This window comes from Dryas octopetala, chromosome 5 (genome assembly GCF_963921425.1).
Source record: "Dryas octopetala chromosome 5, drDryOcto1.1, whole genome shotgun sequence".
NCBI classification, from domain to species: Eukaryota; Viridiplantae; Streptophyta; class Magnoliopsida; order Rosales; family Rosaceae; genus Dryas; species Dryas octopetala.
Genome location: NC_141370.1, coordinates 18,910,869 through 18,923,362, shown reverse-complemented (window position 1 = coordinate 18,923,362; position 12,494 = coordinate 18,910,869). Strand labels below are relative to the sequence as shown.

General features: G+C 33.8%; 1 protein-coding gene across 1 annotated transcript; it reads right to left on the bottom strand.

Annotated features, from left to right (window-relative positions):
• Window positions 1-4,482: 4,482 nt before the first annotated feature.
• LOC147285299 (auxin-responsive protein IAA9-like) lies at window positions 4,483-12,146 on the bottom strand. Its single transcript, XM_086244427.1, has 8 exons — window positions 11,968-12,146; window positions 11,778-11,815; window positions 10,240-10,690; window positions 9,927-10,150; window positions 9,607-9,833; window positions 9,330-9,468; window positions 7,461-7,522; window positions 4,483-4,937 (listed from the first exon to the last, which is right to left on the bottom strand). Exons 3-8 carry the CDS (start codon window positions 10,645-10,647, stop codon window positions 4,900-4,902), a joined length of 1,098 nt encoding a protein of 365 aa, XP_086100553.1. The 5' UTR covers window positions 10,648-10,690; window positions 11,778-11,815; window positions 11,968-12,146; the 3' UTR covers window positions 4,483-4,899.
• Window positions 12,147-12,494: the final 348 nt, after the last annotated feature.

Here is a 12,494-nt window from a genome sequence, read left to right as displayed (position 1 = left end):
TTAAAACAATGTTATGAAATTAGAGCATCCAACACTAATTACCTATAACACAAAAATTATGTTCAAGATATAAAATTTTATACTCTCAATTACCTTAGTCAAAGTGTGAGACTGATGAAACTGATGTCCACTATTAAATAAATGAACTTATATTACAAAACAATAATTAGCAAGGAAACTCAACTGATTATTGAAAGGATTTTTATAATTGAAATGAGCAGTTGGTTGTGGAATTCTATATAGTTAGTTGAAACTGAGAGTAATTGGTTGGTAAGGCTACTAAGGCACGTGGGTGATGAATTTTAAAAGGGATATCTAAGTGCATTTAATTTTAAAGTATATAAGCAATTTATTAATTAAGATGAAGACTTGAATGGGATGAAAATAATAATAATAATGACATGAGCATGATCAACTTCAGGCTGGCTGTTGAAATGTTAATTAGCATTAATTATTGGGCCACATGTTTCAAACTGATCCCAAGTCATTACTGCAAGAATCCCCTAATTATAAGTTAACAACCATATGTGCCATACTGCCATCCATGTTTTTAATTATAACATGACTTCTGATTAGAAAAAGCAATTAATTATAACAAGCCCTTTATGTCCAAAGCTAGCATAAAACAATTCATTGAATTGTGAGATATATAGGTCGGTTTTGTATATATGTGTGTGTGAAGGGATTGATATAAAGTTGGGCTGAGTTTGACTATGATGCATATATATAACCAAAATGAATTGGGTTATTAGGTCCTGATATGTCGTTTAGAGCTGAAAAAATTACAATACAGTGATCATATGGGTTATAATTAAAAAGGTTAATTACAAATAAATGAATAAAACTTTTCACAATTACATATTTACATTTTAAGCTTGCACTTACACTTATTAAGCTAATTGAAAATTAAGCTTGTGCTCACCAAAAGACAACATTAAGCTTTTCTTAATCTACCATAAAGATAATCATCTTTGGTAGTTTTTATGTGCAATTTGCCATCTCCAATACACGGCAATGTACACCATAACGGAGTGGTTTATTTTTTTCAAAAATATAAATAAATAAATAATAGGTAGTTAATTTGCTGCCCACAATAATACTTGGCGTTTTTTTTTTGTGCTCAATACTTGGCATTAATTTCATGTAATTTCTTCAAGATTGAACTTATCTAAATCATATGTTACAAAATTTTCTTAATCTACTACAAAGATAAGCATGTTACCATTTTCTCTACGCAATTTATCATTTTCGGTAAACGACACACTGTAACTAAATCACAGCACCAGTAGCTAAAGAATACCAACATAAATAGGTAACCGATTTGCTATCTACAATAGCACTTGGTGTTACTTCCATGACAATTCTTCATGCATGAACTTATTTCAACCATTTGTTACAAATTTTTCTTATTTTGCTATAAAGAAAAGCATGTTACAGTAATGTTACACTTACCACATTTTTATACCACAATTTCATACCATTTTACGTGGCATTCATACATTGGACACTAAAAATTAAAAAATACAACCTAAAAAAGGTACTCACAAGAAATGAAAACAGAATTTTTCTTTTTTAATTAACACAATAGGTACTCACTCTGCCATCTTAAAATAACACTTGGCGTTTATTCCAAATAGCACTTTGGTCATTGAATATATACTTTGTTCAGGCAAAACAAGAGCATGATTAAATTAATATTGGTTTAAGATTATAGACTTAATCCCTAGGACAAATTAACTCGATCATTTGGTTTGATGTTGGTTATCTCTCTTCTATTGTAACTCGCAGTCTTGGCCATTTAAGTTCGAATTCATATGCAGATTGAAAATAATGGAAAATATCTAAAATCATATTTAAGAGTTTGAATTCATATGAATGACAATTGGTTGTTCTTTATCATGTATCCATTATGATTAAATTCTGGCCTTACTGCCTCCATTTCTATATGTGGCGTCTCTGTGCACCTTTCTAATCATGGAGGCAAATTTCTAAATAGTATTGTTTTTCTTTTGTGTGTGCATATTTTTCATTTCCGATCGAGTACGTAGTATTATTTTTACTGCTTAATTAATAATAAATCATTGAGGATACAGTCATGCAACGTGCCTTACATGGAGACTGTTTATATAAAACCAATATACACATTAATGTATTAATTAATATAATCATGAATGTATTAATTAAACGACAACAATCATGCTCATATGAGATCAGTCAAAGCACCCACTATGAAAGCAGAAGGTGGCAATTAACAATCGTGATAATCAAAAAAGAAAATTTTCAAATTCAACCCCTCTTTTTTGAATTTAATTCCAACTAACTTTTTCTAACAACTCCAACTCCCTGAAATCATATCTTTTATTTTATAAATAGTAACCGAAAGATCTGATATCCTTCTTACTTTTCTGACTATTGCATTGAATCATTGATCAATGCAGAGACATTGTTTTTCTACTCTAGCTGACTTTTCTCACTAATGCATTATCAATGTAGTCATTATATTACGCTTAGGAATACATTATTCGTTTATTTTCTACTAAATTTCTGGGTTTTAGTAATTGTCTAACATCCTATGAGAGTTTAATTGTGAGAGATTTTAGGTTCAAAATGCATGTAAGATATGCTTAACTTTCTTGTTGATTTCCAAAAAGTGTACGGTAGGCCCCAAGTCTAGATGTCTCTTTAATTTTTGGTAATTAGTAATTGGAGGAATGGGCATGGATTTCAGGATTGGAGGCTGCAGGTAATGGGTTTTGAACTTTTGATCCCTGCAGTCTGCAGTCATGAACTGAGAAATGTGTGGCAGAACAACATGAGAGGGAAAGGCAAAAAATTGACATTATAAATAAGGACAGATTAACTGAATGTCAGGACTCAGGAGTTGATGTGGGTTCTTCTAATGCGGCCACAAACTTATACAATCAATATCAATTGAGCATATATATTATAATAAAAAATTAACTTGAGCATCTCATTTAAAATATGTATATATAGTAATATAAAAATAATTAGATATCTGACATGTTTTATTTATATATCATGAATAAGAATTAGAATTGTACATCTACACCTAAGCTTACTTGATTAATAATTATTTAATTTGATAATATAATATGCCAGATTGTATGGTAAAACAACATTTTCGTTCATATATATTCCTCCAGTTAACCATTTAACTATGTATATTCTTACTTCAACTTGTCACTATAACGGTATAACCGATAGCAAAGCATGTGCCAGCTTATTAGATGAATCATACATACATAGATCAAAGGTGACTTTCAAGTGGCTTGTTGTTGTACCAGCCATAAGTACTGAGACAAATAATTTTGGTCATGATAGAAGCAGCCAATTAATAGAGCAACTACTGTTTTACAAGATAAAGAGAAACAAAGAAAGATCTACTCAGCTGAAACGAATTTCAAGAAGGCAAAGATTTTGTCGAAAGCTATAATATTGTCTAAGATAATAGAAGAAATGGGATGAGGGACCCAGTTCATCAATGGAACATTATTTGGTGACTGGATGCACTGCCCCTTAGGCCTTCACATACTTGTGCATGAGAACTAGTTACATAGATATTTCCTATAGTTCAATGTACATATATAGATAGTTAGATACAAGTTAAAACCTTTTCGAAATACCAGTAAATTAATAACTAGCTGAAAACTTTTCACTTTTAAAAATTACACAAACACAACTCGTTAACTCTTTTTTTTTTTTTTTTGGGAAACAGTGAAACACAACTCATTAACTTATCGTGTTCAAATATATAAACAAAGCAAAACATAAAAAACAACACAATAATATCAAACAGAAGTTTTGGGAATTTATATAGAGGCTCTAGGCCCAGGAGTATTTGTCTCTACTCTCTAGTTGTTTGGTTTTGGGTCATTGGCCCCCATTTATTAAAGAAAAAACACAGTACCACAACATGCCCTTCAGCAAAGTGATCTCTGAATAAATACAAACACTTCTATGCAAAAGAGAGATCATGGTAAGGCTCCATACGCCCCAACAGCACATGCATGCCTGCTTGGCCTGAGTACTCTTTGCAGTATCTAAGGGTGAAGGGGCTGGCAATATCTGCATAATGTAAGCACAGACTATAGACCCTATAATATGGGGTGCTTGTAGCTGAAACTCTAATTCGCATTAAAAAAGTTAGGGTTACCAAATTTGATCACCAAACTTTTCACCAAATCATATGTCGACAGACATATCAACATCTTGTTAGAGATAAGTAAAGTTTAGACTAAAGCGAGATTGAATAAATGAAACACCATCACATCATTTTCTATGAACAAATTTGATGACCTTAGCACTACTTTCCACATCATTCAAAAACTTCAGTTCAGCACCTAGCTTGAGTTTTGGGCTACACAGATAACCCACCATTGCAAGAAGTGCTCAAATGTTTGATTATATAAATGCTTTCAGATATGCAGATAACCAAGGAAATGATAGGTGAAAGAAAACAGGGAGACACAAAGCCACAAACAACTAAATGCGAAATCAGTCAGAATGACAGATAACTAGGAGGTCCTAGATCATCACACCCATACATAACAAAGTTCACAAACAATGGCACTTTACATACTTAAGGATTCTGTATGGAAACAGGAGCCTGCCCACATAGAACTGCAAAGGTCTTGAGTTTCAGTAGTTTTAATAGCATCAACAAGTTAGAAGCAGAGCCTCACAGAAACATGACTCCATAGCAAACAAAAAACACAGACGTAGTAATAAAATGATAAAAGCAGCCACCCGTGATGTCCTGTCCAGCCCAGTACTCTACAAATCCTTGCACTCCAAATTATATCCGCATGGTTTTAGGCCTTGCCTTCATTCCAAATCCATAGATTGCTGGATGGAAGGCATCACAATACATATGACTGGCTAGTTCCTGTTCCTGCACTTCTCCATGGCCCTTGGAGCTGACATAAAACCAAAATAAGTCAATACATAAACAAATTAATATATATATATAATAAAATAAGAATCGATGAGAATCAATCAAACTTGCTTATAATCAGATTTAGCCAACAGGAAATTTGCATATGCTAAATTTGAACACACCAACATGCACTGCTCAACCAGTCTACATACTCTTATACAGAAACCCGCATAAGGTTGAAAATTGGCCATCTGACAGGATAATAGAATGCAGTACTACTTAATTTTGCAATTAAAAAAGAGAGCCCTCATAACCCCATTCTAGAATTAGATCTCAACTGCAATCCAAAATGTATCTAATTTTCACCATCTTATGGTCGGATATTTAGCAAAAAAACCTATTCATAACAAAAGGGACTATGAGATGTCAAAAAACATTTTATTTTATCAAACTTCAGGAACTCTATTATGAAATGCATTTAAAAAAAAACTCTAGAAATTTTTATACATATATTTCTTTACTATGGCTCCCTTCTTTTTTATCATTAATTTTAATAAATGTAGATAATTATCAAACTCTAGAGGAAATAATTGGAAAAAGAAAAGTTACATGTGTAAAACCGATTTACAAGGAAAGGGCGTCCATGTGATTATATACTACATATTGCAAAGGTAACCAGGCGATGTGGGATTAGTTGTTAGAAATGAAGATGGAGTGTGTGTACTCTTGGAATATTTAGAATACAAGCCACTGGGCACCCTTTTGTTATAAGCTGGTTTTGCAAAGATAAGTTCTACTTATGGGTTTAACAATTTTCAAACACATTATGGGAGTAATAGCCTCAGCAGGTTTTAAGCTCGGCCCAAAACCATTAATAGGGCACCTACCCGAAACTCATACAACGAGGGCAGACCTGCAAGGTATGGCCTAAGGGCCAGCATGCAAACAACCCTTCCATAATCCCTGTTTGACTGTTTCCCAATTCCTTCTAAGAAGGACAATAAAATTATATGCAACTTAAATGCATATAAAATCAATACTATAAAAATAGAAGACTTGAGTTACGAAATGCAAATAATTGATACATAAGAGCAAAATTTCCGTGCTTTTCCTGAAAAAAAAAACAGTGCAAACTTGTTGTGTACTCGTATTGTAGTTATGAATCGCAATTCTAATTATTTGTTCCCACTCTCCTATTCCTCTTAGTTCTTCTCATCTTCTCTTTCTCCCTCCCAATACGCCCTCCCTCCCTGATTTCTTCTTTCTCCTCCCTCTCCCTCCCAGATCTGTTCCTCCTTTCTCCTTCTCCAATCTCCCTCTCTTCCTCCCCAATCTCTTCTCTCCCCCGACTTCTTCTCTCTCTAATCTCTTCTCGTCCCCTTTCTTCCCCAGTCAATAAAAACACCTCTCCTTCCCCTTTTTTTTAGAACCTTTAGGGGAAAATGGACGATCTCTTTTCTCCCCTGGGTTTGTGAATTTGATCGAAATTTTGGCGAAATTTCGCTCAAATTCACCAAAAGATGCTGTGAAGATGCCTCGAAATTTCGATAATTTCGTCAAAATTTGACGAAAAATGGATGAACATGTGATAAAATTTCGATGGCCCTGAAAAACGAAATTTTCGGCCAAATTTCACCTAAAATTTCGAAATTTAACTCCTTGGGTGTTCATAGAATCCCCTTTCTAGCCAAAAGACTGAAAAAAGTATTTATTTTGACTCAATACATAAAATTCAAAAAAAATTTATTGAACTTTTAGTTTAACTAATTTTATTTAATTTTCTTATTTCGATTTTATTATTAAAATCAGACCGTCGGCTAGCATGCAGCCCCACAATTCATGGGCTGACCCTGCTACAAGCCACCCATGACCTGTGACCCAAGTTTAGGGCTGTAGACATGATGAGGCCTGAACCCTCATTTCTGATGGACCACTCCAACCCATTGATGAGGCCTAGAGAGTTGCAAACTTGCAATAGATGGAGAAATATTATAGAGAAATACAAAATTACAACTACAGAATGAAAATGCAATCCATCAAAAAAAATTCTCTCAAACATATCTAGCTAAATGGTGAATCAATTAAAAAAAAAAAATGGAAATGAAGACTACTTGTGAAAAGTTTCCTTCTGGAACTAAACTCATCCACACACACATGCACAAAACACATAATTTAATAGAATTACCATTTGATGCTTAGAACAACAAAGTTTATTGAGACCAGATTAAATTCTTATGCACTATGTTATAATGCAAAAACTGGATAAATACATAGTAATTCTGCTAAAAGTGAATATACCAGACATACATTGCAAGAGTGAGCATTTATGACACCATAAAGACATTAGTTAAGCAACTAATTAGTTCTATTAGTGCAGTAATGGCAAGGTAAAATTCAAAATTTATTGTTATAACTACAACTCGGACTAATTTATGTTGTATGTGGGATTCTGTAGAATAAAAGCAGTAGAGCACATATCTCAATTGTGGGAGGGGGAAATGCAGTTTTAATACCGAAAGAGATCATGATTGAAGATAATCAATGAGATGCATAATATACGCACCTAGGCCTATGGCATCTGAGCTCTTCATAATCCTCAGCCTTTTGCAGGTATCAATAAACATCCTGTCAAAAGTCCAAATTTTGAATCAGAATTTCAAAAATACAAATTAGAAAACCCTGGAACTTATCAAACAATAATCTAGGTATTACAATTGAACATATTTAACTTCATTGAAGCCAAGTGATGTGATACAAAATTAGAAATTAATTTGTTATGGACACGACATAGTAACATAACCCTCCATGGCAGCAAATTAAAGTACATCAACCAAGATACAAACATTCTGAAACATTGCAACCATACCTAGTCATGGGCATGGAAAGTCAGTGCTCATAGAAGAAAAAAGTTTGCAGACCAGACCAAAATAACAATCTATCTCATTAAGGGTTCCAAGAAGTTTCTCCATGACTATAGTCAAGCAGAACTTGACCAAAAGACTCTTGATTCCTCTTTGTACCTTAATGCATAACCTCTATAGGTTCTGGCTAATAAAGCCTCTCTCTCTCTCTCTCTCTCTCTCTCTCTCTCTCTCTCTCTCTCATTATGATACCTTTGTAGACTGTCAGAAATTTTTAAAAGTTATGATTATATCTATGCATAGGCATTCGTAAACTATCAATGACATCTTATGGTTAGTTGATAAACAAATACGCAACTACACCTTCATAAGTCCTTGGTTCACAACAAAGGTAAAAATGCAACTATATCTCCCTAGACGTCTCTACAATATATTTTACTCTCATTGCTGAGCAAGAGTCCTTGATCATACATACTACTAGTGACATCAAGTTTTATGGTTTACACCTTACAATGTCAAGTTTGTCTCCATCACTTATGGGTTCATACTTCATAGATTTTCCACACGTTCTTCAAGTTTAAGCCATCATAATCACAAGGTTCTAATAGATTATATAAATGCGAACTCTGATACCACTGAGGTCATTTGGCAGTTCTTTGATATAAAATCTACTATCATGAAATAACCTGCATGCTGTAATAGAAGCTCATATACACAATCCATGCAAGAAACCAAACTATCCATGAAAAATCATCAGTTCATTGACTTCGCAGAATTTTTTTATCACTTCAACTTATATCTTGTAGCCACAAGAATGTATATACCCAGGCTACTTAATACTAAATATAACTCCAATGTCAGCCTATGCAAAAGCTGACTTGTCCATACAATGACACAGAAAATGTGACAGTTTTGAGCTTTTCTATCAATAGCAAGTCAATTTTGTGATTAGAAAAAGGCTTATTATTTGGTTTACCCCCTGAAAGTAATTAGAATTCTCACATTACCCCCTGATGTTTTTTTCGTCTCACTTTACCCCATAAAACTAATTTTCGTGTATTACTTTATCCCTTGTTTACTATTTTCTTATTTTTACAAATTTTAGAAATTAATTAAAAATAACTCCGAAGTCAGAAAAATACACGAAAAATTCATACGAACTCGTCTTGACTAGTACTAATTTACTATGGGGTCAAATTAAAATTTTTCCGTCCAAGCGTTTCTAAAAAATTTGTGGGGTCAAAGTGTTAAGTCTTAAAATTTTAATATAGTCGAAAGAAAAATTGGTAATTTGATCCCATAGTAAATTAGTACTAGTCAAGACGAGTCCGTAGGAATTTTTCGTATATTTTTCTGAGTCTGGAGCTATTTTTAATTAATTTTCAAAATTTATAAAAATAGGACAGGGGTAAAGTGATACACGAAAATTAGTTTCAAAGAGTAAAGTGAAACGAAAAAAACATCAGGGGTAATGTGAGAATTCGAATTACTTTCAGGGAGTAAACCAAATAATAAGCCTTAGAAAAATGCAATAAGTAGAAAAGTAAATATGCAACTGAACATGAACTTACACCCAAGGGACATCACCCACAAGCATCCAGTCACCATCTTTGTCCTCATAGGTTAGAACATATTCTGAGCCATGAAGCAGATCCTTCAGCTTGCTTTCACTAATCTCTCTGCCCAGAGCTCCATGAGATCCATATTGACCTGAAATCATACCAAAACAGCAGTAACTGGATCCATGCAGCAACCTTAAAGTTAAACCCAAATTCAGCGTAAAATTACATAACTATAAGCAAATAATCTGAGAACCTTGTATAAAATTGAATCTTAGCAATAGCTCACCTATGGTAAAACAGCTGAACATCTTTTCAAGAGCAGAAGAAAGTTCCTGGTATGCAGAGTAATTTTTCAGATCTACTTTCCTTAAATAAGGAGCACCATCCATGCTGACTTTGACAAACAGAGCACCAGGCCCTGCCTTTCCGTCTACTTCCTCAGTGTTCTTTGATGTAGTGGCCAATGAGTTCTTCCTAAATGATCTTATAGGTGGCCAACCCACAACCTGCGCCCTGCCATACAAGGAAGATGAGACTCAATTTTCATTGTTAAGGCCAAAGTTACTACAAAAATAAATTTCAATGTTGACTTTTTGAATGACTTACTTGGGAGCAGGTGCATTGCTTGTACTATTTCCAGGTCCATTATGATTTGGTCTGGTTTCGCTGGCAGCCGGAGGCCTCTCTTGTACTATCTTTGGCGGTGCTACCTCTTTCGTTTTGGCTGGTTGAGTCCCAAGGTTCTCGAGTACAGAACCAGTTTTCAATCCCAAGTTTGGAGAAGGCCTGGGTGATAGCAACATGTTAACCTCTGAATTAGCATATTTTCCCTGCATCACAAATAGGGTGGTTGTAAAGCCCGCCGTGATACAAAAAATACATAAATCCAATTCTCTTCACACAAAGCAGTTGTTTTTACCTCTGAGAACCCATCCATAGCATCAGAGAATCCTCTCTTATTTCCTGAAACAAATGTTTTCTGCGATGAAGAGTAGTGACCATCCTTTAGAGGATGCAACGGGAATAGGGGCTTCTCGTCAAGTTGAGTGGAGATTAGCCTCAGTTCTGAATCTCTCTCAGGAGACTGGGATCCAGGAAGCCCAAGCCTAAGTTCTGTGGCCTTCAGATTCAGACTACTTTTACTTCCATCAGAAACAGTAGAGACTTTTGAACTGTCTACTGAAGAGCAATCAGATAATCCCATGTAATTTCGCTCCTTCAATTCCGAGCTGTTACGACATACACTCTCCATAGAAACCGAGGAAGACATTAAAGTTACATCACTCTGACCCTCCTCCTCCCCAACACCAAGCAGTGGTGGTGACATCACAATTCAGACAAAGAAAAATCCTCCAAATTTTATCTGTAACCTGCTAAAGGGCATGAAAAAAACTTCAGAAAACACCAATAAAATAGATTAATCAGAGATAACAGAAGGAAAAACTAATACATTCAACAACAGCTGTCCACACTTAATGATAAAAAAATCCAGTAGAGGCAGCTGGAAGACTCAACTTGAAACTTCCTTAATTTAATCAAGCATCCCTTGAAACATAAATAATCCTATTTTGTGCCAAATAAACATGTTACATGCAAAAACGCCAAAATAAAAACAAAAGATAAATAAACAATTACAAAGTTTAGCATATTCTCATATTACAATTAATCAGCGGATAAGCTATAAAAGTTAAGAGCGTGAAGCTAAAGGTTTAACCAATCTTTACATCCCTAGTTAAAGAGCTACATATCTAATAAATAAAGAGATGTATAAGACTAAAATATTATCACTTTAGCATAGAATTTGTTTCAGGTCAGAGCACTGAAGAAAATTAAGGACTAATCTACTAATCAAGTTGCAATCCCTACAATTACAGAGATTGAGAGATCAAATCCCAGCCACATGAGAGGAAAAAGGATAAAAATAAAATTAAGTGGATGGTGGGTTTTACAGATTGCAGGACCAAATGGTTTTAATTTAGACTTAAAACCTCCAAATGGCTTCAAATTTAGAGCTTTTAAGTCTAAATTAAAACCATAAATAAACGGTTTTGTGGGAAAATAAAGCGCAAAATATTCAAGCAAAACCCAAATGTCAGTAAAAGAGACCCAAGGTGAACCACTTAATATTAAATGCATGTAAATAAAACAATTAATACGAGCTACTTTTATCTAAGAAAAAAAAAAAAAAAAGGGAGACAGAGAGAGACCCAGTAATGAATACCAAGAAACTCACTCAAATAAATAAAAAATAAAAACTCAACAGTATAGACAAAAAGGAAATAAACCCATATATTCATGCTTTGCTGAAAAGTACTGACAGAGAAAGTGAAAAAAAAAAAAATTTTTAATGTAAAATTTGAAGTCATGCATTTTGTGTGACTGGGAAAGAAAATCCAGAAAATCAGTGAACTGAACTACTCATTGTACAGAAAAGAATGAGATTTAGAGACATATTACCTTCAATTCCTTCCCTTCAAAGTCTGAGTAGAAAGAGACTGAAACCAAGTGAAAAACAACCAAAGCAATACTAAGAAAAACACTGTCACTGAAAGTGAAGATACCCAGAAAACAAAGTATTTAAAAGAAAGGGTAAACAAATCTGATCCAATATTGCAAGTGAATCTGAGGAGCTGGTTGGAGAGTTTACCTGAAAGATTACGTGGATCAGTGGATGAAGAAAATAAGAAGAAGAGAACAAAGAAAAGAAAGCAAGCAAATTTGATTGAAGGTCCTTCGATTTTAGCTGACACGAAGCTGAGAGTCAGAGAGAAAAGAAAGGGAGCTAAGGACCCTCCATTCGGCACAAAGTAACAGAAGCTTATTTGCTGTCCGATGTGAACCTTATGCATTAAAATAACACTTTAATAAAACAATGTGTCTCCCAAAAAAAAAAGCTTTTCCTTCTTTTTTCTCCTTTTGCTTGGGTCCCTTTTGGTCTGTTTTTATATTTTATTCCTCTTTTCCCTCACCAAATCTGTATTTTGTTCCTATTTAATTTTATAATTATAGAATTTTTTAAACTTGATCATCCATTAATCTTCGATAATTTTTCAAAATATTCAAAAATTTGTAAGGAGTTCTTTTTTCATTTTAATGACAAAATTATGATATTTTGTAATTTAGTGTTGAGTGTTCAAAGCTCTCTTTATTTCTTCTTTTTTGAAACATAATGCA